Consider the following 27,981-nt stretch of genomic DNA (forward strand, 5'->3'; position numbering starts at 1 on the left):
GTAACCTCAAGTAATTATATACCATGTGACATTGAGTTTATTAAGACTTCCATACTTAATTTGCACTAAAACGATGAGTAAAGAGATGGGAAGGGTGCATGTAAGGAGATGTTATGTTCAGAAAGTAAGTTTTTGCCCATCTTTAAGACTTGAAATCTGCTTTTAGTCTCTTCGCGTAATTCAATTATCGTAAAACCACTTAGGTCTGTCTCCAGGCTTTCCAAATTGCTGGACAATTACATCTTTTCCACTAGAAAGTCAGGTCTTGCGCTGAAGAAGTCCCTCAAGTTGAGGATAGATCACACCGTCACAACGCTGGAACCGCCAGTCTATCATTTTATTGCATCCTCCAAACACTCGCTCCGTGAATCTTCGTCGGCTGAAAAGTCAGGCAACGTGCGCGCATGCGTCATCAGGCCTTGGCAACGGGCCCATTGTGGATGTTTCTTATCCATGAGAACAATGCGCGCAGGGAGACAGCACTAATCACATCTCAAAGGAAGACACTGTTGTATACATGGCGTGTTTGGATGCTGTTTTGTAACGTTGCTGCTGTGTGCACCCAGTTAGTAAGCGGCAAGGGCGGGCCGCTGTATGCATATGTGCCGGTGAAGTTGCATCGAGAGTTCCGGACAGAAATAAATTGAGTTTACGAGACTGCGTGACCATAAAATCTTGAATGTTATGCGCTTCTGATGAAGAAAAGGTAGGATTTGCACTGCTGTTTTAAGATGTACAGCCTCAAGAAACCACTCTTGCATTGATTAAAGAAGTCTGTCGAAATATTAACTTATTGGGATGTACGTATCGACAACTGACTGTGTAGGCAATAATGTAGTGGCGATTCTTCGCATGACGTCTAGTATGGCAGCCCAATTTCACGCAGTGTTTGGTGATTCTTTTGGTCAGGGCATTATTAGGCCTACATGTTTGTTAGATCTAACGTAAAAATTAATAATAATTATCAAAACAGATGTGGGCAATGTAGGCCTGCGAGAAAGGCATGGAAGTGGATCTCTAACATACCTCATGAGAATGCATTTTAGTGACCATTTTGTGAATTGGCAGGGAAAGGGTGGCTTCCCCAAAACGAAACTTGTCATCCTATGTTTTTGAAGGAAAGATTGCACGGATAACCTACTGAACAGTTCGCTTATGAAATTGTAATTATTCACACACTCTACAATAGAATACACTAAGTTAAGTAATATTGCACACGGGGCGGCCAGGGCATCGTCGTAGGCGTATAAGCTCTCGGTATGTATTATGGATGTCTCAACCAAACAGAACTGTTATAGTTGTGGAAACTTTCTGTCGATATTTTTGCAATTCAGTGAGAACAGCACTGTGAAAATGTACTTCATCTCTGCATCTTCTCTGAATTCGAAGCTCACGGAGCTGTCGTGTTATGAGAATGAATACAAAAACATCATGCCTGCATTCCCGTCTAATCTCAAGTTCATGTAACGACACTTCGACAGTCAATTATACGAGCAAAGGCTTTCAGTTGAAAATAGGCCCTACTGGAATATGGGGATCGTGCATCATCGTAGAGTTATGAAGACTAGAGAAACCTGGATGTTTTATCGCCTCATTAAATGACTTTTTTGCCAGCATCTAAGCCCATGGTAAGATTTTTTTCTGAGCATTACATTTTGATTGTTTACTGGAGCAGCAGTTAATGCAGCTGAAGCCAATAGTTATGAAACTTCCAATTTTGTTTTGAAAATCGAGCTTAAATAAAACAAAATGAAATTAATTTGAAATCAGTCTGCTTGAATTTTAAATCCACTTGATATTAAGGGAATTTTTAAACTTTGTGCGATAAATTTACTTAATGCTAGTATCATGCATTTGCTCTCGATTTTTCGATTCACGGTGCAACTAACGAGTCGTGTAAGGAATGTGGACTTTACATTTTCTAAGTTTGACGTTATGACAGCAAATCCAAATATTTACACGAAAGAACGTCTTTTTTGCAACTCAGTCAAATGATTTATAGCGTGCATGATGAAGGTGCAAATGCTCTGTCGCTTACATTGTGCAATGAAAAGTCTAGCTTAATAATATAATGGAACTGACAGAATGATTTTTGTTAGAAACAACTCAAATAAAAAAGGTAAGGCAGGGCTTTTTCATGCAAGATCGTCACGCACACGATTTTTTATATATAATTTAAGTAAAGCAAAATGTTTCCTTGGGGCCATTACGTGATTTGTATTTGACGTGATTCTACACGACACAGCAGCAGTAAGTGAATATACCCTCTTCGTCGATTTACCATTTGGATGTTTCAGTCTGATATGGACCTTTCAGGATCAGAACTCAAGCTTCCCTCGAAAGGCTCAGTCGTATTAATGAAGGCTACGGATGCAAAGTGCCCCCTTATCTGGTCTTTGGAACCATTAACGAACAGCGGGGACTCTTAAGAAAATGGAAGATAAATGGCACAATAGGAGAGGAGCCTGAATCCGTCCGTATACATAAATGGAAATTCTGGATAGAACTGATGTAAGAGCTTTATACGCAATTGTAAAGAGTTGAAGGAGAGGCTTGCTGGTTTTGTTTTTTTCATGAGGGAATAGTTTCATGCATCTTTCCAGAATCTAAAATGTTTAATAAAAAAACCTTAGACAAGCCTTCACCTGGCAGAACACAGGACTGTACATTATTTTGTTCACAGTGGGTCAAGAAAAGCTGAGAAAAAAATTGTTCCTTTCCAGACATAATCTTTAAATGTTGCTATAGGTCCTGTCAATGTATTTTTTTCAGAAGCATTGGTAATCACCATACGCATATAATATATAATATTATCTTAAAAACAGGAAAGAATTTAATTGACAGTAAACAGATTTTCTTGTAACAATTTTGCAGGAGAATGGTTGATTTGGCTATGGGGCTTTTATTCTAGATTTTCTTTTCCTGTGTTTTGTTGTATCGAGTCAAGTGTCTTGTGGTTGTATATTTGTTTCTGCTGAAACAAATAATGTATGAAAATGTATGTGTGTTTGCAAAATTAAGACACGAACGGTAGCTCTTTCTTTTTTCTTATCCTCGCACCGAGACAAATTATCTACCAACAGTTTTTTTCTACGTTGGTCAAATTATCTGCTGCCTGAGACATTCTTGATAACTCTTCCGAAAAACGTCTCAAACTGTTTACTCGAATGAAGCAGCAGCCGAGGTTATTTCATACCGTCTGTCGGGCAGATTAAAAAGGGTTGACCATTTTCATATCAAATTATTTTTCATTACATTGCCCCTTGGAACAAATATAGACAACGTGCATTGCATAAGGATCCTCATATGTGGCATTGAACAGCCCGTTTTAATGTACGGTAGAAATACGGATAAACTTGCGACCACAACGTATAATAAAGGAGACCATGCAATGGGATACACAACACTGGCACTTTGTAGCCTGTGATATTAATTGAGCATATCAAAAATTAAGTCGTATGAGAAAAGAGGAAATCAACTAACACTCCCGAAATTCAAACTTGCAGTTTTTTTTACAGAATTCAGTCATAAAGTACCGAGAGCCGTCCATATGGTGTATAATTATAAGCTCGAAGTGAATGTTTTGTATTAGCTTTGTATACTAGTCAGAGCTTCGTTCTGTTTAAGTTGTTCCGTGATTTCCATATTGTTCTCGTAAACGTCATGGTTAGAACACCCCTCGTACACATTTTTCTCCCAAATCATCTGAACATTTTAAATCATCATTTGCAGCCTTCTGCTGATGTTTTATAGTCATTTACTATAACTTTTGTTAATGGAAAACGGCTACACGATTCTTCAGTTGTTTGTAAATGTCTAGCTTTTTTCGGACGCAGGTAGGCCCAAGGTGCAAAAGATTTCTGACCTTACTTTGCGGATTGCGCCAATTTACAAGCACGGATAAAACTGGATCAACATAATATTTTAGCAACAGGCTACACGGACGGATCAGGTGAAACTCCGAAGTTCTGAAGAGGTGCAGAATACTCCCTCCCCTACCCCTTGCCAAAAGGTCTAAGGCGGTTCTCGTGGGGTTAAAGGGATTGTTCCTTTTTGGGGAGAAAACTTCGAAATTCACCGTAAAACCACAGAGCCTGCCTTAATAGACCGTTCTTTTGATTTCCTTTTTATAACCTAATATTCAATTTATAGGGGATAAAGGAAGTGTCCGAAATTCTCCATTAAAAACAATCTGAACGCCGTTCCACAAATCATCGTGAGAATTGATGTCGGTGAATTAAATTCAAAATATTTCAAATTTTGCTCTTGGCCGCAGTGATTACCAAGCATCGATGTTGAAAAGTGAGAAGCTCCTAAAATGCAGTGCGTGAAGAGCATAAGACACTTTGGCATTCCAACAGGGCATGCCCAGTACGAGGCTATTTGGGAACAGATACGCGCGCCTGCGCGCGACAGTCTGTCCTATCAGCGCAGCCATACGCTGACTAGGGCACGCACTTTGTTCCCGAAGTGGCTCGTTGTGCGTACAAAATGAAGGAAAACACCGAGCACATTTTTCTTTTTAAACTTCAATGCCGTTTCTTATATTTAGACGCTGCGCTGTTTTAGAAAAACGCACATTGTTTTCAAAATTTCGCGCACGCGTACCACAGTGCGCATTGCTTGAGCCATTCCAACGCTGGCATGGTGACAGAACACAAGACAACACGCTCCCGTTGATGACAAACAGCCTAGCCTGGAGAAGACCATTTCAAACGAAAAAAAACTAAAGCCTGGATTGACAGAAGGCAGAATGGCAACGTAACTTCATCACCACTTCACCGGGTTGAAGTGGTGGTTCGTGGAGGAAAACAGCGAATGGGTCAGGTAGGGTTAGGGAGAGTTACAAATAAGAGGGCCTTGGGCACCATGCAGACCTACGGACCGGCATGTAACTGCTGTTGGCGTAAGAATCTAATTACATGCCTTACCGAAAATCACGATTTGTGCTGGATACCATGTCCAATCAGGCTTGTCGCATGCGCTATAAACCAGTGCCGCCGCGTGTATTGTGGCAGCAAACTGAGTCCATTGATTATGATGCCATCGAGGCTATTGTATTAGGCATAATACTGCTTATTGCATGGAAGGTGTTTGACGTCGAAGAAGCAAAGCCGAACAAAGGGACATAATTAAGACGTTTACTTCGCTTGCTGTCTCCATGTGGATAATCAATGATAATGAAATCATTGGGGATTCTGCCTGCAGCTAGCAGGCTTAGGCTCATGTAGCACTCAGGGCTGAACGTGCTCACATTCATGGTAATGTGCCTTCTAAGCAAGTCTGCCATCACAAAAATATTGCTTTGTAGCGTACACAATCTAACAAAATAAATTATAATTCAGACTAAAGCGACGGGAACATCCAGACGTGGCCGTTGCCGAGTACCAGCATAATGTTTTTATACATAGGGCCTATATGCTTTTTTTAAACATTGAAAAAGGGAATATCTAAACATAATATATGTATATATTTTTTCAATGTTTAGATGCTTAAAAAGCAAGAAAAATCTTTTCTATGTTTTTCCTTCGAGAAAGTCTACTTTAAAAGAAACTGGGCTTTCTGTTCAAATAAGAACTGTTGATTTCATTATTTCTTCAGACCCTTGACAATTTTCAATTCCAAAAAAATTCAATTGTTTCTTAAATAATAGTTTATAGGTAAATGCGTTTTTACCTTTTTATGGATAAGATTGACTTTGGAATCGAAGCTCATCTTCCCATCATTCTGTCTACGACAACTTTTTTTTCTTATTTCACACATTCTTTCTCAACTCTATTTCAGGGACATTCTCTGATATCAAATATCTCTTTTTGACATATTATATTTTAATTACTGTACCGGAAATTCTAACTGTCTAACCTTTCTTCAGTGAAACAAAACGATCTAAAAAGCACAAGTTAACGCCCTGTTAGCATTCAACCTATTTATTTTGCGCTTATATCTCACCATAACTGATAAAGTAATTTCATATTCAACTTACCCTGTCTACATGATTATGTACCAAGCTATAAGAAGCCCCGCTTTTCCCCCCACGGGACGGGATCCCCTTGTTAACTTAATTGAAACAGGGACTTTAAAAATGCTCCCCACAAACAACGTCCGACCTTTTTTTTAGGGGGGGGGGAGCGGTGCTCAAAATATCATATTTGAAAGAGTGTCCAGGCCGCAGATGGAAAGTAAATCTAATGCAGCTCTCACCAGCGTGTAAACGTCTGTTGGGCCGAGGCTAGTGGTGAAACCAAATTGATGTCTTGTGTCATAATAATGTTACAAAACAACCCCCCCATGACCGACAATATATATATGCACTTTCTTTGATTTAAAAAAAAATTAGATACACGAACTAAGTCCGAAAAAGAGGAAGTTTGGAACACAAATCAATTACATAACTCAGAGCACTTACATGTACATAAATTACATTAGGCAATTACATAGCTCAGAGCACTGATTATTTGCCTCTATTCTGATCACGGTGATACGGAGCCCTTTCATGTTACACACATCATGGATGTGTGCATACATACAGACTAAATTTACTCAAGATTAAAGTAAATCAAGAGAAGAGTAAATTTTCCCCTTTGTTTCACCGCCAGCTCATTTATCACTGGTACGTTTGATTCATTCCCATGCTTTAATAGATAGTAGGTTTGTGGTAGCACCATGGACGTATCTCTTTTGTGAGTATTTGCGGTTCTGAAGACCTTCAAGACTTATCATTCTGATGCTGATATTTTTAACAGGTTCCGCTGGCTGCCAAGGGTCGGCCTTAAACTGCTGACTGGCAAAGATTCATCTCCGCAGTGTACAGATATTGAAGTGTTCTAATTTTTTGCAGCTTTCTTTACTCATCAGTAATGGAAACTAAGGGGCTCTACCCGTGCTTAGCATCGACACAGGCCGCCGGTTGCTGCCGGAGGACGATACCCAGGACCATGGGGGCGAGACGGCACAGGAGGAGGCCCAGCGCTCGTTGGGTCATCCGGACGGGCCTCCTCTTGGGGGTATTTGCTGTTTCCACACTCTACTTTGTGGCCTTCGGCAGGGGCTCAATCAGCGATGAGGCTGCAGGTAAGATGCTCTTAATATCAAATTTGCGCCGAATCCACTCCTTGTGTTGCCTAATCCATCGCAGAGTCGAAAGATTTCTTGGTCTCGGTCTCAGGGTTAGCAAAATGGCCGCATATCTTTCTCACCGACGTTACCGTTATTTGGAGCTCTAAAATTCATTCGTATCTTCACATTTTGTTTTTCAATTGAGAGGGCAATTACAAGCGGTTGCTACCATGTTATATCTCTTTCACGTCGGGGATTTCAAGCGAGTCAAAGGCAAGGTATAAAAAGCAGGATCATTGCCTTTTCATTTTGCTCGGTATTTTGTGAAGATTCATTCGTTATCTTCTCAATATTTGTAACCTTATTGGATTTTTTCCGGCCATCTTTGTCATTGAGGCAAACAAACATTACTGTATGGCTATTCACCAAAAGAAGCGTTACATGCCAAATGTTATTGGTTCATGAAAAGCATGTTGTTGCTTGCCGCCCATGCATCCCACTAAGACAAGAGTCCTGCGGACTCAGTTTTGACAAGGCCATTCTATGTTCCCGATGCCACGGCAATACACCATTGCCAATTTCTGCAATTTAAATACAGCCTGGCCAACCACCATGTCACAGCGCCTCCTGTATACATTGTATCGAGTAAAGTGACAGTTTTAAGTGGAAATGAATTTAAAGAGGAAAATCGCTTTCTCAGCTTAAAGTAACGACGGTTTAAATGAAAGCTGAACAAAATAACACCCTGGAGATTAATGCTTGGAAGAAAGTATCTAAGAAAAAAATGTAGGTTATGGAGAAATCTTTCCAAATGTACGGGCAACACAAGTAACTCGAACTGCTAACCGATAACTAGTGCGCTGCAAAAAGGAAACAGTTATTGAAATAACACTAAGCAGGAAGGCAAGGATGAATCTAATTAAAAGCATATAGACCTGGAGGTCCGACTCCCTTCAAGAGGGCATGCATGATCAAACACGTAAAAATTATGGCTATAGAGAGAGGACTAGAATTATGCGTCGCCATAACAACGAAGAACAACCAGCCGCGAATGCCGTGATTATTTATCATGCTTGTTTGTTGACGGTGCGTGGTGTCCTATACTACCTTTGATGATTCGTTGGCGATCTGTTCGCTGGTTTGCCTTTCTTCTCTCCGCCGATAATCGGATCGATTTCTGCTCATCCCCTTCACTGTTCGCGCCTTAATTCCTCGGGGCAGATCAGCCTTTACATCGTTATACCAGCATACCGCCTTGGTGCAAGTCGTGCGGCAGAGAGATTACGAGAAACGACTGTGGGATAGGCCTCTAGACGGGACACAGTCACACCATCCAAGGAGAGAGGACATCGATCGTACAGTTGTAGGGCCATTCTCATTGTCGTCTTGTTCAATTCAGTGATGGTTCACGCCGGTCGCTAAACGGCTGTTTCCACATCCAACTGTAATAACCGCAACATTAATAAGAAAGCAACTGTTCCTCAAAAAAGGCAAAATGGAACTGATGTAAGGTACGATATCCATGCATTTTTTACTAAAGGCATGCGCCCCCCCCAAAAAAAATCCAGCTCATAACAATAAATGTTTGATCATCAGTACCGTAGAAAATGCAGTGAATCCGTTCGGAATCAACGCAGAATCTTGCCCCCCCTAAAAATAAATAAGTCGTGATCAGATCTCAGCCCACAGAACAGCCGTCGGAAAGACAGCTTTGTTCGTGATCATGTAGCCTGGTAAATCCTTTTGTGAAGTGGGTTTTTCCGTGACCGCTTCTAACAAAAAGGATTCGATCGCGGAAGACCTTCGTTGGGCACTTGAGGCAGGGTTCTCTTTTCAATTCCCATATAACTGTACGGGAGAGGATTACAAAATTTATCCTCAGCTTACGTTAAATAACTTGAGATAATGAAGTGTCCCCGCCACCGGGGAGCAAGTCTGTCTTCCACTTAACTCATTCTCACCCACTGGTAGTGGGTCTGGGGACAAGATTTTATAATTATTTCTTCTGCGACTGAGCCATCAGCCTATAGGTTCACTATATCTAAGGAAAGTGACCAAACGTGGATTTTAGAGCTTTGTTTGGTTTTTGTTTGTTTGTTCGTTTTTTCAAGGATACAATGCCACTAGGCAAAATACGTGCAGTTCTATCTTCCAACCGCTGTCACGTCAACATCACACAGTGATAAATTCCACTTCACTGCTTGTACAGCGGGGATGCATTTAGAGGGTTTCAAAACACTTGAACGTGTCCACGTATTTTGTCTGAACATTAGAACTCTCACTCTCAGTCTGACAATCTTGTCTCTGGCCTTTGTACAGTTTTAAGGAGTTGCCGTCATGGGAAATGGTAGTTTGTAGAAATGTACATGTGCGGGACGGTGTGAAATGTTCGAGTCCACCCGTAAACCTCACTGGACAGTGTGGTAGAGTAGGCCCTGTGGATCAAGTCTCAGAACCAAGGCGATGCTGGCTGATCGCTACTGCATCATAATGGGTACATATAGGCCTATATAGCAGTTTGGACTCGTAAAGTTTGAGACTTGGGCCGTTTTCCAATACTCAATTCGTCTCCGTCTCATGCTTCGTGTAGGTAACCAATCCGTGATTGTGGGCCTGAAGCGTTTAACTTAAATTGAAGTACAGTAACTTTTGGCTCTTTTGCATCTTACTTGGTGTTTTATGGCACTACCAGACTTACTACTGCGCTTATAACCTCCAAGTCAGGAAGTCAAAAAAAAACCCGTTGAAGCCTGAGACTGAGCCTAATCGAGTATTGGAAAACTGCCTTGGATTTCGAGGAATGTCCAATTATCGGCCATTTTGTACTTGACATTTGGAAAGCCCTGTTCACGCAGTCTCGGACTCATCTCAAAAGCCCAAACATCAGACTAGATTGCCTTGTTTTCAAGGCTCACTCCCCATTAGTAAACATATATATAAAAAAGGCTTCCGAAGACTTAAAAAAGACTTTAAAAAGAAATCAAACTGGCTTGAAGCTTTTTTGACTTATATTTCAAACCCATGTCAGCATAACGTGAATTAATACGGCTGCATTTTTCTGCATGTTAAATCTTAACGTGAAAAAAAGTGAACGGGACTTCAATTCTACTGAGCCGGGAACATTAATCTCAACTCTTGTTTGTTTTGTTTTGTTTTTTACTGTGGCCGACAGGCCGAGACTACTGTTTTCTCGTGTGCACAAAACTGTTTTCTAGGCCGTCAGACCTCTTCCTGTGTCATATTCACCTGTGCTATTGTAGTATGAAATTCGATTTCCATTCAATACTGTCTCGCGGACCTTACTGCGCACGGCCTAGTGGACAGAGCAATTTCAACTGGGAGGAATGTGGAAGGCTGGGAGTTTATACGAGCAATAAGGACCAGATGACATGGGGCCAAATCTCATATAACACCTGCACCAAAATGTAAAAATGCCAACGAAGGCAAGAAAACACTGTGTTATGTCGCACACTCCGTGTTTCGGACAAATTGAGGTCCCAACGTGTACATTATGTGCACCTCATTCTTTACACAAGATTTTAATTACCGACATCAAATATTTACTAATAAAAATCGAGCGCTAGGCCTACGGGGAAATTGAAAGTGATGTAAAGCTCAGGAACCTGCAAGTGTGTGAGTGGTCCCATTGTCTGTTAGTATATAAATCATGGATTTTTATGATAGTAACGTAAGAATAGTTTCACGAGATGAGAGATGAAAATGGTGCATTTCTCGAGGCGAGACCGAGTGAGAACAGTTGTCTGCCACCAAATGAAATTATTCTTATCGTTTTACGATTGTGGAACACTCCTTATTTAAATACACAACATCAGCATAAATCCTTTTGTTTTAGGAGAACAAATGGTCTTTGGGTAAGCCAATTTACATCCGTCATTTTTCAAAACAGATTCCAGTTTGTGTCCAAAGCGCCACCTATCGGTGGATTGGGTTTTCAGTACCTACCTGAGTCCGAACGTGGATTTCCCCGAAAGAGTATCCGAGGTTTTCGTCCCACCTCTAAAACAGAACATTTCACCATGATCTTCTTCACCCATTATCATCCTGTAATTGGGGCAGCGTTAAATGCGCCGTTGGATAAACAGTTAAAATGAAATTTGTACACACTGGTTCCCAATTATTTTCCTCGTTCTTACTGAAAATGAAATATATGCAATTGGGGAGGGAACTCTATTTAACGAGTTCCGAATTTCGATAGACACCAGTGATAAATCCCCATACTTAAAAAGTATTTTAAAAAAATACAACTTTCACAGGTGTCTAGGCTGGACAGAAAAATGTTTGACATGTCCTCTTTCATTTTCCTTTCAATTTTTAGTGGGTTGACTGATGAAAAATTCTCACCCAAAGCACCCTTAAAATGAAGAAAATTTTACTGCCATGGAAAAGTAGCCATTTTGAAAAAAGCAACCTCTGCAAAACAAATAGTGCCACTTTTGGACCCGATTGCATCCAAATTGCTCAGAATTGGAAGCCCAAAGTCCAGGCCAGAGGTTCAGTGCCACATTTCCTTTATTTCCCAATTCCATGGTTCTCAGGACTCCCCAAAAATAAATGTTTTGAGTGTATAACATTTATTGAATTAATGAGCTTGGCCGACATATATGTGGCCAATTTACGGGGGTGCACTGTCAGTACTCGTCGTAGTCTGTATAGATGTAAGTGCAGTGGAGAGTGTCCATATTAAAAGTTAATGGAATGCATCACTGCAAGCGGATGCACATTATGACACAGACCACAAAACAAAACAAAACAAAAACAAAAACAAAAAAACGCCCGTAGGTGATGCCTTCCCTCAAACTGTTCGGTGTTTCCGTGTCACTTTTTGTCCGTCAGTGAGGAGAAACGAGATAAATTCAGCACCGCTCGAGAACCGATATTTTCACTGCAGTGTCTGTGAAGTATTCCTTCCGATTTCTGTTCACAAGAACAGCTCAGTAAATTTCCAACAATAGCTCTAAAATTGGGTCATTTGCCTGTTTTTCGCCGATATATCGGTGCCTTGCAAATTTCCGGGAACTGCAGTTGGTTCAACCGTATGTTCCAACGGAGTCCCAAACGGGCCCAATTTTAAATTCGATCGTGGATCATCGTGTACAGCTACGAGCAAATTATCTTCACAGTGAGGTCAGCGATAAATAAGATTTTCAAGTAGCGGCACCCACGTACTCTTGAGAATTTTACACTTTCTTGGTTCCCATGTTAACGCTGTATAAGCGCCGAATGGTTATCGTGAGGGCAGTGTCCGAGGTTGTTGAAGCTCTGATGGGCCCAGTTTCACGGAGCTTTTTGAAAGTTAGCAGAAAAGTTCTAACTTCGTTGAAAAAATTTGCTCACGTTCAGCACTATTTCATGGCAGTGCTTGGCGTGGTTGTGCTTAGGGTCGCGCGCCCATAGAGATTTCTATCATTATGTCACTGAGTTAAAAGCAATTTTTCCTCCAAGGTTAGCATGCCTTTGGCTGTGCTTACTGCTTATGGTCCACATGAAATACATGGAGCCTCTGTTAGCAAGAAATCGTGTGCCAAGCACGCCGTGAAATTGGCCCCTGTACGCACGAGCTCTTTTTATAAATTACGAAGCCGGGCCGGAAAACATGTCACCATTGTCATTTTCACTGCGAGACTGGAAAACCAGTGCAGGTGTGTCGCTTACGCTGAAAGTGATTTCAGACAGCTGTCTGTCCGGTATTACACGATAACACATGGATGAATGTCCTCTTGGGTGGCATTCGGGGTTTCACAATTTTCTTACGCGATGAAGGCTCCTACAAGGCTAATAAATAACAATCCATAAGTCCTCTCATATTGGATTCCACAAGCCAGATAGTAGTTGAGGAAACGTGTAGGCATCATGTGATGAAATTTTCTCTGAGAAAAATCACAAGTAGGATTCATCGCAGAGGGGAAAATGACATGTACAATTTGTCGTCGACCTTATATGTTTGGACGTCCTCCCCTGGGCAGATTTTCAATCAATATTTAATGAAGGCCGGCAGCAGGAATTGGTAAAGTGATAAGGTGAATAATTAACGATTGAAATTGAAAATCGAGAATATTGAAAATAGTGGTGATCGGCCGGGTTCAACACCTTTCCAAATTTTGCAATCACTCGGGAGGGATTTGATACAGTCACACTTTGAAATATTCAAAACATTGACAGTCCCTTGGCTAAGCATTTATCTGTTTTAAATTTAATAAAAGGTTGTGATTCGTAAAGTAAGCAGAAATGAACACATGGGGAAGTCATCGAAGATGTTGACTGTATGTACACGTACATGTATGCTTAGTTTTGGGGCCCGGGTATGCTTTTTCAACTCAAAAGAATTAAATACAGAAAAACATCTTGTCACAAATACAACAGTTCAGCATAAAAAAGGGTCGAGTTCAGAAAAACTGTCACGTATAACAGAACTGAGGATTCTGAATTTCGGACAGTGAACTGTTCTCAAAAAATATTTAGAGGTTGTTTCAGCTTATGAGAAGCACTTGGCATTTGGTGTGGGAAATTCTACTGTGAGAAAGTCAGAACGTCATTATTTTCATTCCATTTTTTTTTTGAATCTGTGTCCATCAAAGGCCATTTCGGAGTCGTTCGGTCTGTTATGTGGATGCAATGCCGTCACATAAGGCCTTGTGTTCAAATTGTTCACACAGCGCATAGAATGACCTCTCCGTCGTATACACTGAGGCCAACGGCACATCTGTCTAGTGCTTGTTTGGCTCGAATTACTTTGTTACACATAATACAAGAGAGTCGGGATTTGCATTTGCAACAGCGAGTAAATATCTTTCCTTATTTATCTGCCATGTTTGACCCAGAATATTTGACGAGAAACGACTTTTTCACCGACAAATCTTGACGTACTTTGTTTTGTTTAACGAACTTTGTAGGCCTAGATCTCGTCGACTCTCGTAAAATCGCGTACGTATGTAACAAGAGGTATTGGTGTTCGTTTTGTTCCATTGCTTTTGCTGTTGCATTTTGTTGATTGCAGCATTTGTGCTTGTGATCCACAGGACACAGTGGCTACCGATCTAGACATCTACTCAGCACCGGGAACAAAACAGGTCACGGCATTGATTCATGTGACTACGAGACCCAGCATGTGACAGCACTGTTCGTGGTCGTGTATACCATTCTCATCCTCATATTCTTCATCTGTAAGTTGGTAAACGTTTATGAATCAGTTCAGAGACGGGGGCCAACCTCTTGACTTTTATCTTCAAGAAAAATATCCCAACTTAATTTTGCGTAATCCGACGAGACGCCATAGCTGCGCTGAAGAATTGCACTCACGCGAGTTGAACGAAGAGTTATTTAACGCGCGTGTACCGTCTGCGCGTCTCTACAGCGCATTCGGTTACTTCTTCGCTGACTCGTGATTCACCAAATGTATAGATGCACATGCGCAAATGTGTGGTCGTGAAAGAAAAAGAACTGTGAAATCAACAATGTAAAAATGTCTTCCAGTAATAATAAGTACTAAATAATGCCAATAGCTGCTCAATGCATATACATAATGTACTGTTCTGTTGAATACAAACGGGTAAATCCGCATTTTGAGTCAAAATCTGTCAAAAACAAATTTGTGCAATTCTAAGAGGCTTTGGCTGCCCATACAACATTGCGATCGACGTTTACAACAAGCAAGAGGTCTTTCGAAATGACCAATATCGTTTTAATTGGAAGTTCAAAAGTTGTTATCAGGTTTCACATAAAAGTACCAATAAAAAAAAAGAAAATCCCTTCTTCATCTTGGAAAAATCCACCGTCGTAAAAAAGATAAAAGAAGGCAACATTTCGATTAAGAACACTGACATGAAACACGTGTCTCAGCTTTCCTAAAAACTAAAACATCGAATATGATTATGCGAAGAGGAAAAAATCTGTATCGTTGCAGGTATCGCTATTGTTGGCGATGCCATGCGTTGTATGACCATCGGGGTCTGCATGCTTCCACATCACTCTATCATGCCCAAGGGGTTACTCCCGCACGCGAGCCTTTTCATTCCCCGTCCTTGACCTTGACTACGGTACTCGGCGTGCGGATCTATAGCAGGCTCGGATCGCCAGCTCCGAGGCAGTCCCAAAGCGAAAGGCGGGGGAAAAAGTTCCATTAAAAGGGTTATGGTAGCGGCAGCAGGCAACCTCATTGTCATGCTGTTTCTCTTCTGTGACTCCCACAGTAGTCGCCTCGTGCCTCACCATAAAAATGTGTTTGGTTTTTCTCAAAGCGGAGAAAGCGTTTTTGCCCGGAGATGCCTGCTGCATGAGTTATTTCCAGGGACGCCTCCGATTATGTTGCCGAGTGGCCATGACATTTGCAGGAGATGTATTTTTATTTTTTATTATTTTTTTTATTTGAGAGACAGCCGCGACCGCAGGCAAAAGAGAAGGGACGATTTGATAAGGAATTCGCACCATTAGACTCGCTGGAGTATTCCAAATGAAGCGCGAGAGAACTGCAGGAAAAAGCGTTGGTACCATTGCTCAACGTAAACTGCATGACGTGCCCGAAGTTTCCTCCTCTGTCAACCATGCATAAATGTATTCGACAGCCCTCACTGAGCTTGTAAGCCAGCATTTTTTATTTATTGGATTACGGACATAACTTCAAATTATGCAAGGTCGAAGGGCGGAAAAAATATATAAACCCTAAAGTTCCATTTTCCCCCACAATTGACTTATTAGTCCATTTTTGCTTGACCTTAAAAACCGCAGTCGGGGAAATGTCTTACAATTTTTTATTTCTAAACTTGCATCATTCAGAGTCGTCGGGTTCGTAATCCGACCAAAAAAAAGCCCAACAACAAAGGTTTGCCCATGTGAAGTCGTGTAGACTGCCGTGATAAATCGTGTTTCCCCATGGTCCACAATTTAAAAATAACCATTTTGATGACAGCATTAGACTATATTTACAGGGCCAGCTGTTTTGAATTCGAAAGCGAGATTAACTCTTCGTTTTTGAATGTTGAGAAGACAAATGAAGCAATAAAATGAAATTTCCTGTTAAATGCGCACCTGTCTACTCTAATGAATAATTTCAAACTTATGATTTTAATAAAATGTACATTGGTGTTGTTAACCAGATAAAGAAAAGTATTGAAAGGGAAGCTTTGAACACACGGAACTATAAAACAATCTGGTGCCATCCTAATCGACAGTTTGCAATATATAAAACAAATTTGGGGAATAAGATCAAAAATGGCCTCCACTTGAATAGGGTCTATACTCCTTAAACTGCACAGGAGTATTGTGTAATGGGACGAACACTCTAAATGTGTTGAAACCTCTTGGTAATTCCTAAAAGTCCAAAACTCAGGGATTCTGTTTTCAGTTTCTTAAATCACTCGACACAAACTTTAAACGCTAACCAAAGAGAAGATTCTAGAGATGTCTTGGTGATTGGGATTGCACTCAGAGGAGCTAAAGAATACCGTGAAAGTGGCTAGGGGAAAACCAAATCAGTCACAGTCGGAAGGTTCGGTTCATAATTCATTGTTCAGCCAATCTTATACACAGTGCAGGTTGATCCTCGTTGGACCCACACACAAAACGCATGTTTTGCTTTTAAAGTGTTGCATCTTACAATGAAAAGGAAATCCATTGCTGCTGTTCGTCTGCGAAGTTCTGTTGCAGATGAAAACAGCTATGGCATTCGAGGTTGCATCTAAATCTGTTTTCTGGGTCTGAAGGTCTAGGTCTCAGTCGCTCCAACGGAAATACGCGGAGACGCACTGAAGGGAGACCTGGCCGGAGCTCTGGAAGCTTTTTTGGGACACAACCGTATAGTCTCCCGAATATCTACTGTGGTCCTGATGTCTGAGAACTTCGATTGCTATTTTTTTCCTGCTTTCCATTTTCAATGTCAACAACGACTAATTGGCAGCTGGGGTCTTTGTACTTTAAATTAATACAAATGTAAACGATCATTTATAGAGGGCAGCAGTGCCGTGCTCGGCAGGATGTGCCATAGTACATTCTACCGGTTACTTGGATTCTTGGATTAAAATAAATGCGCACGTAAGCAACAGACGTCATTGCGGATATTAATATGTGGTCGATTGGTTCTATGCCCTGAACCTTTGGATTATCACTGTACTTTCCAGCGCTTGCTATCATCTGTGATGATTTCTTTGTGCCATCGCTGGAGATCATCTCGGAGCGGCTGGAGTTGTCCGAAGATGTGGCGGGAGCCACCTTCATGGCGGCTGGATCGTCGGCGCCCGAGCTGTTCTCCTCGCTGGCCGGCGTGTCCGTGGAGAGCGACGTCGGGGTGGGAACCATCGTGGGCTCGGCAGTGTTCAACATACTCATCATCATCGCCATGTCCGCCGCACTTGCTGGTCAGGTAAGTGGCTTGCCATCAAGGGCAGATGCAGAACCAATTTCATTATTATTTTTTTTTTCACGGGGGCCAACTTTGATGGGGGTGGAGATGGGGCCCAGATCTGAATATTGTTAATGTAACCTTGGCATTTCTCATGGGAGGCTACATTTTGTGGTTTTTTACGCGCTTTTCGGAAGGTATGGAAATGAAAAGGACCAGAGAAATTGTCTTTTTCTCATTAAAAAAAAAAACGAGATTTGTCCCCTTATAGGGGGCATGGCTTCTCTTGGCCCCTTGGAGCCAGCAGTGTCCTGCCATCAAGACGTGCGCAGTGTAGTAGTTACGTAGATGTGAGCTCCGTGCTGAACCAAGAGAGGGCGCAGTTTTCTTAGAAACGGAAGCTCCTTTGGTGGGAACTGCACTTCGCTGGTTAGCAAACAACTATGAAATGTACCCTTTATGGGCGCGTCGCCACCAACAAAATAAATACCCACCATGGTCATGGCTCTCTCCAACCGATAAAAGGTTGTTTCTGCTGGGAGCGCATTGAGTTTTACCTGAGCGAAAAGGTGGGACTAGGGCAAGGGGAGCGTGTCCCCTACCCCAGCGGACATCCATGCCGTAGTGGCCCCCATTATGATAACTTGAAACAAAACTAAGTACTTGTAACAGTTTATTTGCTCTTGGTTCCAACCTGAAAAAAATGCGCACCAGCTTAATTAAACAAGCCACTGGTTACACAGGCGATATCTTGGAAATACTCGCTTGCTCTGAATGAAGGTCGAGGAATTTAACAACCTGGTATTTAAAATCTTGAACCTGGTAATAAGTTGTATTTGGGAAACGTGTACTTTTTCTTTCAATATCTCTAATAATATGAGAGACGTAAAATCGGTGATAACGTCTGAACCTAACATGCGAGTGTACAGGCACCTTTGCATTTGCGTGTCAACACTTGTGACAAGCGTTGCGTATCCGTCAGAATCGCACACGGGTGTTGTTTTAATGGAGTCGATTTTTGTGTACGTGAAAGTGAAACGCATGAACGTATCGTGCACGCAACGCACCAAAAAAGTACATATGGAAAGGCGCCTTAAAACTGCGTTTAACTGTGTTCCTAGTCTTGTGTTAACACGAGTATAGGCCTACTCCTGATCGAGAGTATGGGCCACTTTGTTTCATGTGATCCGTCGCTGGTTAACTGACATGAAAACCCGCCTAATCGATGGAGCAAACCAGCGATAGGATCACTGATCGCGATCCAGATCCGAGTAAAAACAGACTGGCCCCAACCTCTCAGTCATAGCAGGAGTATGCTCTTCATCCGAGACAAATGCGCACGCACTATTTTCCTGCACTACACGAGCAGCATGCGCGAACGCAACCTCACATAGCCGTTGAAGTCTTTTCGTCTACAACAATTGGGTGCATGCGTCTTCAAGTTGAGTTTATAGACGCACTTATTTCCAACTGAGCTCCTTTGCCATAGGACCCCCCTACTTACAGATTTTAAACGTGCCCAAGAAAAGTAAAAACATTCACGAGGCACACTGTCCCTCGGGATTTTCAAGATAAACCCGTCCTGTCGTCATCCATCAATGTTGATTTTAAAGAAAATTGTTTTCCCCGTTAATAACGGATGTCATATGCGTCTGATTTGTAATTTGTAGGTGCTCCAGCTAGACTGGCGCCCACTGCTCCGCGATAGCATCTGGTACGCACTGTCTATCGCCTGCTTTATTGTCTTCTCGTGGGACGGCCAGTTCGAGCTGTATGAAGCCATCGTACTCTTGGTGCTATATGGTCTGTACATAGTCATCATGAAGTTCAATACTTCTATCATGGACTTGATGAGTTGGTGAGCATTTGATAAGGGCACTTTGCTGAGTTAACGCTGTTGGGCTGTGTAAACATGTATAGGCAGGCAGCCATAGTGGAATCGTGGACATGCTTTTGTGTCCTCTTGAAATGTGACTACAGGCATAGTGAAGAACTATGGTTTCAAATGGATTTAACTTCCAAATCATGTTCAGTGTTGGAGCATTATGACCAGTTTAAATGCACAATGGTTGGGCAATCCATTTTTATGTTGCTCTATGAGGGAGAAAGGAAAGACAATGATACACTACAAATGACGTGTCGCAGTGACGATGCCTTATACATGAAGCTTGCACGTTCAAAGGGAAGACGGAGAAGACTCAATCCATACATTCACATATCTCCTTTCATTTATCGTGTCCGTGCGGTTTCTTTCATTTTAATAGCAACAAGTGTCGAAAGACTAAAGTAGAACCGCTCGAGTCCGGGAACGGCCAGGACGACCAAGCAGGATCCGCCAAGGTCACACCCGACGACGCAGCGTTTACCCCTGCTGTAGCCGCCGAGAAGCAGATGTCCCACGTAAGTTGACACCTTGGAGCTAGACAGTCCGTCAAGAACGTTAGATACGCAGTCTTGATCAAAGTAGACTATTCTCTGGGGACCAGTGGAAAGCGGATAATTGGAAAGAAACGTTTCCTCTTCGCTTGCACGTGACGATATCCTGCATATGATGGACTACGATTTTATTAAAAATACTTCATCTGGTGAAAGTCAATCTTATAACATAACATAATAAAGTCACAAAGTTATGTCTGTTGGTCGTCAGTTAGGGAGTAAAAAACCACTGAAAGTTAACTTGACGGGGATTAATTTTATCTCACGATTTTGGTACCGGTATCAGACTTTTTCAATTTGCTAAAATCACAGAGGCACATTTCTCAAATGACGTCAGATTGCAGCACACCCGACAGAGTTACCCTCTCTCACGGACGGTGTGCTTTTGCGATATTCGAAAGGCTTTAATATTACAAGACAGATAGATATTCAAAATGTTAACGGCTGTCTCTCTCCTTCACCTTCACAGGCGGACCGCAAGCTTTCTATCATATCCACAGCCTCCGGGGGCGGGTTGCCACGATCGTCGTCGTCTCACAAGCACATCTTTCATCATGTCAAGCACGGGGAACTCGCAGCGAACTTCGTAAGTAATCAAAGTCAGGCAGCGAGAAGAGCACCAAACACGAACGCAATGTAAGGCCAGAGTGTAGCAGCCCCACCCCCAGACTTTGATATCCAGAGTCTATGGGGCCTGAGGAGACAGCGTGATGTTATCAAAGGAAGTCACGATTAACGATTGCTTCTTTCAATGCTCGCAAATATGACAGCTAGAGTATATCGGATAGGCTACTATGATCTGTATTCTTAAAGGGAGGGCGATACTACGTTAAATTTCATACCTTAATAAATGTTATTTTTCTTTTCAAATTCTCTTCCCTCTGATGTTTTCGTGTCCGTGTTCTGCTCTAACATTTCATTGTCGCCTTTGCACCTGTCTCATCGTTTCATAACACGAACCCTGCACCCTTTCCCTGCATTTCTGGCATTTCTCTCCCTCAATGTGCCCTGTCTCCCGCCTTTATTCTGTCACTCCCGGCTGCCCCTGATTCGCGCTCAACCTCGAAACACTCGGTGAACATGCCCTATTACAGACGTCCTCTCAGATCGACGTCAAGCGACCGGGCGATGTCGATTCGCAGTGCGGCTCGCACCACGGCGGTCAGATGGGCAGCCGGATCGGCAGCCTGGCTGGCAGCGTGATCATGGAAAAAAGCGACGAGGCCACGTACCAAACGCCAACGCGCGGCGGCGGCGGGGGCCATGGCCCGTCCGCGATCATTGAGAACGAGACCCCCGGCGGCCGCGTGGTGGTCACCGACTCCAGTCGGGACTCGGAGCCCTCCACGCCCCACGGGGAGATCCGGTTCGTGGTCGGGGCCGAGGACACGGGCAGCCTGGGCGGCGTGTCGGCCGAGTTCGGTAGCCGCGCTCACCTCATTGTTCCCCAAGCATCGTTCAACGATGCCGACTCTGGCATCCACAGTGCCCAGGGCCTCACCCCTGTCATCCCCGACTCCTCTGATGACCCTACCTTTGTGCACTCTGATCCCGACCCCTCTGATCTCAAGGCTAGCAAGAGACACTCCATCACTGTCGTCCATCACGAGCATCCTGTGCTGCCTGCAGTACCGCCAAACGCTGAGGACGACACACCTGCCAAGCAAGACATCATCGAGGTATTTCCCTTCAAAGAAATCAAAAGACGACAAAACAATAACTAAAAGAAGGAGAGAATTTGGTCCAATTTCACTGCTCTGGTAAAACACAACTGCTTGCAACAGACCCCTGGTAACTAAAGGCAAAAGATATGCTGACTTAGAGAGCACAACTTCTTAGAATAGCGACGCAAGAGAAATCTCCAAGAGCACGCTGTGCTGTGGCACAACGCCCTAGTTTGCGCAGTTTTTCTGATGAGAGTCTGGCAATGTTATAAAGTAGGCAATCGGTCATAATTAAACTGACGTTTTGTCTACCTACGCAAATTGGTGAACCAGATGCCAGCCGAAACGCCATCTGTGTCTACCTTATTTTTAGTTGAGCATGTAGGCCAAACTTGTAATTCCAGAAAAGAGACCAACGGTAACACTGCTCTGGATATGTGCCACCTTTAATATGGTCGCATTTTGCCCATACGTTTGCTGTTTCAGGAGGATGAGGTCATCGATGAAGAGTTGACGCTCCGTCCCATCCCGTGTCTACCGGCGATCAGCATGTACTACCCGGACCGCGAAGTCATGCAGTCCCGCTGCGGCTACCTGCGGTACGCCCTCAAGTGGCTCATGTTTTGCATCAGCTTTCCCTTCATGTGCGCCTTCACCTGGACCATACCAAACTGCAGTAATCCCAAATACAAGTGAGTGAACTCATCCATTCCCGTCCCCCAAATGTGCGTTTTTTCATTAAACAGCATGATTTTACAGTTCACAGTGCTGCCAGAAGGTTTTAATATGGTCACTAATGATATGCACATTAGAGCCCTCTCGCGTCACACAGGCCAGCAATCACGAATACGTTGGGCGAAAACGATGTGCCTAGCAATACAAGTTACACATAGGAAAGAAATCCGATCGGTATGCAATTGTGTATATTAATGACATTTCATGAGGGCAAGCCCACTCTCACTCCAACTGTCTTCCAGGAAGCCCATGTAAGCCAGACTGCTGATTGGCCAGAACTTTAATTGGCCAGGTCTTTTAAAAAAAGGCCCAAGTGTCTGAACACTGCGGTCTCGCGCTCTCGTGCATTTTTTACCCCTTAACAATCGATGTGCACGTACGAGATAATAATTGTGTGTATGAAAGTAGTATACGCAAGAGTAAAATTCAATTGTTGTACGAGCCCACGAGTCAAAATTCATTAGTTGTGCCTTTACGTCTCGTATAACTCGCGTGTATAAGCCCGCAGTACTCATGGATTTTTAACAAAAACTCAAAGGTTTTTTTCAGAGGTTGTCACTAGGCCCTGTTTACAGCTTCGTAAAGACGACATTGAAAAGACGAATTTTTCTTTATATATATGGCATCGAAGGTTACTGCTGTTTTGCGTAGAAAAACAAGTCCCATTGATTTAATAATTTCCTCTTGCAGGCGTTTCTACATACTGTCCTTTGTGCTTTCTATTGTCTGGATCGCCATCTTAAGTTTCGCCATGATCACCTTAGTGACGAAAGTGGGCTGCATCCTCTCCATCGATGCTTACTCCATGGGCTTGGTTTTTGTGGCGATTGGTACTAGCGTGCCGGTAGGTGGCGTACTTTGCTGGACTGACACATAGCTGTTTATGGAGGGAGTTCAAGTGCCGCAACATGAGTGTCTCAATCACAGACATATAAACGAATAGACCGCCAGGCCCAATTCAAAACTACGGGAGTTTTTCGTGATCTGCACGGCACCCGACTACAATCAAAACTATGGGCAAATTCACCCCTCGGTATAGGGAATTTACGCACAGTTGGAGAAATCCAGCCATAAAATTCTATGAAGCCATTTTTTGATTGTATAAAAACCCTTTATGTACCATAGGGATTCAAACCAATGCGTTCGCAACAGTTGAAAAGAAGAGATAGCAGTACCGAAGACACGAGAGCAAAAAAGGTGAACGTATTTGGAAGTACATGTAAACAAATACACTCAGGCATAATAAGAGCGTTTTCATCCACCGTTCCGCTCCTTGTTTGCCCATACTTTTCAAAAACACGGTTATACGCGTAAGACTGGCGGTCTATGCGTTTAAATGTCTGTGGTCTCAATACGGGCGTTTTACAATAATGCCCCTCCAAGAGTTTGCAACGTGTTGACCAATCACAGTGCACGACAGTGCATCTGTCGACCTAATGCGCTTCTGGAAAGGGTCGACAGATTTCGCACCTTGTGATTGGTCAACAAGTTGCAAACTCTCAGAGCTGCACTATTTTGAATCTTCGATATTGTTTGAACCAAAATTGTGGATTATGCTAGATTGCATACGGACAGTTAGCGCACAATAGCCGCACAGTGCACTGCACAGAATGAACAGCCATTTTAATTTCAAAGTCTGAAGTTGGCGCAACTCTTTCTATACATCTCGAGACTGGCATAGAAGAGAGTTGACAACATCACATAAGAAGCCATTTTGATTCCAAACCTGCATGCGTTTTTATGCCTAAAATAGTCAGCCATCTAACTTCGCTGAGGCCTTTGTTATATCAGCTCCAATGTTATAGCCATTGTATTGATCGATAAGTGAAATCCCGTGCGCAACATCCCAAGATTTCGTAAACAAAATAGTGACCATTATCTTGTCATGCACGACCTCATGTCGCATCTCTATTCGTACAGCTAAAATTCAAGATTCAAAAACTTTGAATTGGCGCTGGATTGGTTGTAAGCACACTAAACGAAAAGAACAGGGACAAAACCAGCAATGTTGACTGTTTTTCTTTCCACGGTTCCGAGTATAACTCTATTTACGGCGGTGTGATTTCAGCTGAAGTGACGTCACACACCGTTTCGAACCGCATTGTCCAATTACTTGCATGCTTTTGTTCACGTGACCTTTTCGTTGTCAAACAGCAGTAAATTAAAAAGTGACCCACCATTTTCTCCCCAGGATGCAATCAGCTCTATATTGGTGGCCCGTGATGGCTTCGGCGATATGGCTGTCTCTAACGCCATCGGTTCTAACGTGTTCGACATCGACCTTGGGCTTGGCCTTCCGTTCCTCATCAGTATCATCATCTTCAATAGACCACTTAATCTACTCACTCAGGAGGAATCTGTAAGTCGACGTACATAAAGTAGTAATAGGAGGGGAACTTTTTTATGATACTATAGCTGCCATGGTTGTTTTGTTCCCGGAAGACCCATAGGCAATAGTAATACAAGGTCTCATATTGATGAAAGGGAACAGACGATTTTTCCTTCCAGCCTCAATTTGGTTTACAGAGAAAAGCAAGATGAGTGTCCCATCATGATAGGGGTCTAATAACGGAGAAAACCTTCCAATTTAGCCTGAATAGAAAGACTGAGAGCTTCGTGATCAATATGGCAATGAGATTTATTGCTTACAAGGGAATTCCGCTGCACATTTTTGTGACGTTCCCAGTGGCGTAAATCTGTGTAGCAAATTGGAGAGATGGGGATGGGGAATGGTGGGGGAAAGAAAACTAGGGGTGGGGCTATATCAAATACAGTATATAGGGGGCGATGTTCATGGTAAAGATGTACATCAGTAATATGTATCAAATACATGCAGAATCTTACATCAAAATGCCATATTTATGGCTTTTTAAAATTGGTTTCCCTTTTAGTGATATTGCAAACATTTTAGTCGTTCGAGAATCCTGAAAATTCTTCACAATTTGCTTTGTTTTGCTCATCACAAAAATGTATGGGGGGAGGATTCAATTGCCAATCCCCCACCTCAAATAGTGCAGGGGATACATAGCCCCCCTTCCCCGGGATTAACGCCCATGGACGTTACATTTGCTTCACGGGGGCTTTGGCTCAAAGTATATGAATTGACCGTAAGCAGCACATCGCGAAATCACGAAGACTCATGAGTGATTCACTTGCTTCGAATTATGGGCGTAAATCCCTGGAGGGGACGGGAAGCATGCACCGGCCCACTTTTGACCTGGGGGATGGGGCCATCTATAACCATCCCTTCACTTGTTGTGGTGAGAAAGAAATAAGGTGTATTCTGAAGAAGAATGCAGACTTCCAACAACCAGAATGGATTCAATAACACCTAAAGAAAGAGAAATCTAAATTTCTGTAAAGTGCTGTATGATTGTAATACGTATTACAAATGTAAATCCGTATCATGAACTGAAGTCAACCCTCTCCCACAATCCCTCACCCCCCTACACACACAGTTCCCTGCACAAGTTTACTTGTGCTCTTCAACTCGGGGCAAATAGTTTGACAGATTCTGTTTGAGACAAGCTAAAAGCTGGTTCATTCTTGGTGACGAATCACACATGAACGAGACATTGTGACGCTAAAGTTTATCACGTTTCATCCTGTGAGCAAATATTTCGCTGCAGAATTTTTGTGACGGCAAAACAAAACTTCGCTTCGCTTTTCCTGCTGTATGAACTGACCTCAAGTCCAAAACTTTTTACAGCCTTACTTACAATTTTGACCCGCCACGGTGCAGCTGGAAGGAGAGTTAGTAGTGTGTCTTGCCGGTCTCACTGACGGTTGCTTCCCCCATGCAGGACATGCTGGCTACCGGAGCCCTACTCATGACGCCACACGCTAAATTTGGCTTCATCCTGCTTGGCATCCTGGTCCTCACGCTCATCGTCTTTGCCTGCGTCCGCTTCAAGCTCAACAGGGTCGTCGGCGTCACTTTCGTCGCGGTTTACGTCCTTTTCCTCATCTACGCCTTCCTGCAGGAGTTGGTCTGCAAATACATCTGCTAACAGCATGAGCTCGGACCCGCCGATTCCAAGCATCGTCTATGTACTCACCTTCACGATGGATACTTTGAAACAATGTCAGTTGCAGCAAAATGTGCACACTTGGTGGCAGCAGCTTAAGGTCACTTCCAAATATCGGCTTCGTCAGATATTTAACTCTTAGTGTAAATAATATGACTGCTGTTTTCACTTTGAAGCCGCACTCTGACATTGAAGCCGATGTTTGAGAGATTGCACCTTTTGTTGTCCTAGTTGTCTCTTTACGATCTACAACACGGACGTATATAAAAAAAACCTGGACTTGCAACGCCTTTGTATGAAAAAGAAGCCAACCAGCGGCCATTTTACCGAGCCGAATACAAAGGCGTGGGTTGGCTCCCTACTATTGACGTCAGGAAGAACAAAGGCGGGCATTACCAGGAAAGCTTTGTATTCGGCTCGGTAAAATGGCTGCGAGTGGATTCAATGACTCTATAAGCTGATTAAGGGCATTGCGAGTCCAGATTTTACTATACACGTCCGTGATCTACAACTGCTCCCAAGCCGTTGCTTTGTAAGCAACAACGAAGGCGTTTTGCTGCCACCAAGCGACGCTAAAAGCCCACTTGAATTTCAGCCTCTGCCGCGTGCGTTGTTTCCAGGTACACCTTTTTCAAGAAAAACATATTGATGAACAAGTAAGAAATGCAGTTGCACTTGAATGGTTAATCTTAGTGGTAACAAGAGTGCTTTAAATTGAAACAATGTCTGCATTGTTCTGCTGACGATCAAAGCAGTGCCTTAGAGACACATGGCAAGCTCATTATGTCAAGGTGCGTTGTATTTATCATTTTCTTAATTTTCAAAGCACGTTTCTGAATTAAAGCAAAAAATCAAACGTCGTGAGTGCATAAATGTTGGTTATGTTGTCTTTCAAATAGAAATGCTCAAAATGATGAATGGCACGTTTTACCTTTAGTCTCTGCAGCTTGACAAGATGGGCAAATCTTAACAATGTGCACTACAGCGTGGAATTGAAGACTTTTGCAGTACTTTTTTGTACTTTACTTCACAAGTAAGGTCCAGCGCACCGTGCCGTGTTTTGTAACATTTTCATTGTGGTCAATATGAAGTGCTGTCTTCCTCATCATGAGGATGTAAATAGCAATACAACGCTTAGATTAATTTATGACTGTAAAGCCATGATTGAAAAACAAACAGGGAAGAGTTTTTCTATCGTCTTTGGTACGGGTTGAGCATTGTGTGAAGACAGAATTGTCGATGAACAAAGCAATATGTAACAAACGGCCACTGGAGAACAAAATAAGACAAAACAGATTTGTAAATAAGTACAGTTTAAAAAATAGGCTTATATACACCAGCAGACGACTTAAGAGGCAGCGATCATATTTCTTGTGCTTTCCCAGGTTTTATCCTGCGCAATAGGGTTCTTATTCTTTGTTACCAGGGTAGAATGAGTGGCGCAACGCCATACATGTATTGGACCCACTGAGAATGGGGCCCATGCATCGCCTTCAGATGTTTGCGGTACTTTAGCGTCGTGTTATACAGTCACACGCAGTCTTGGAATGTAGAACAAGTTTTGTACATTATGCATAATCGTGTACATAGATATATATTTTGCACGTCCAGTGTCTATTTTCCACGTGTACAGACAAACGAGTTCCTTTGCATTAAAGAGAAACTTCCGTTAATTCAGGACACGCCGTTTGGGCGTTCTTCAAAATGTGCC

The 27,981-nt window shown here is 42.7% G+C and overlaps 1 protein-coding gene across 4 annotated transcripts; it reads left to right on the plus strand.

Annotated features, from left to right (window-relative positions):
* Nucleotides 1-495: 495 nt before the first annotated feature.
* LOC110987008 (sodium/potassium/calcium exchanger 4-like) lies at nt 496-27,975 on the plus strand. 4 transcript variants are annotated; one of them, XM_022249381.2, is made up of 12 exons: nt 496-706; nt 6,839-7,071; nt 14,094-14,237; nt 17,187-17,428; nt 19,078-19,265; nt 19,672-19,807; nt 20,313-20,429; nt 21,415-21,522; nt 21,994-22,199; nt 22,933-23,086; nt 24,434-24,601; nt 26,046-27,975. In XM_022249381.2, the coding sequence occupies exons 1-12, from the start codon at nt 696-698 to the stop codon at nt 26,250-26,252; spliced, it is 1,914 nt and encodes a 637-aa protein (XP_022105073.1). In that variant the 5' UTR covers nt 496-695; the 3' UTR covers nt 26,253-27,975. The 4 variants fall into 4 exon arrangements, with proteins under 4 accessions (XP_022105073.1, XP_022105077.1, XP_022105076.1 ...); XM_022249385.2 differs by having other exon boundaries at nt 6,856-7,071; XM_022249384.2 differs by lacking the exon at nt 496-706 and adding an exon at nt 4,628-4,827.
* Nucleotides 27,976-27,981: the final 6 nt, after the last annotated feature.

This window comes from Acanthaster planci, linkage group LG14, assembly GCF_054643075.1.
Source record: "Acanthaster planci isolate LZ-2023a linkage group LG14, COTS_SCS, whole genome shotgun sequence".
In the NCBI taxonomy this organism is placed as follows: domain Eukaryota; kingdom Metazoa; phylum Echinodermata; class Asteroidea; order Valvatida; family Acanthasteridae; genus Acanthaster; species Acanthaster planci.

Coding starts and splice junctions, on each gene's coding strand:
- LOC110987008 (XM_022249381.2), top strand. Junction 14,238..17,186: donor CATCCTCATATTCTTCATCT/GTAAGTTGGTAA, acceptor TGTACTTTCCAG/CGCTTGCTATCATCTGTGAT. Junction 19,808..20,312: donor CCGAGAAGCAGATGTCCCAC/GTAAGTTGACAC, acceptor TCACCTTCACAG/GCGGACCGCAAGCTTTCTAT.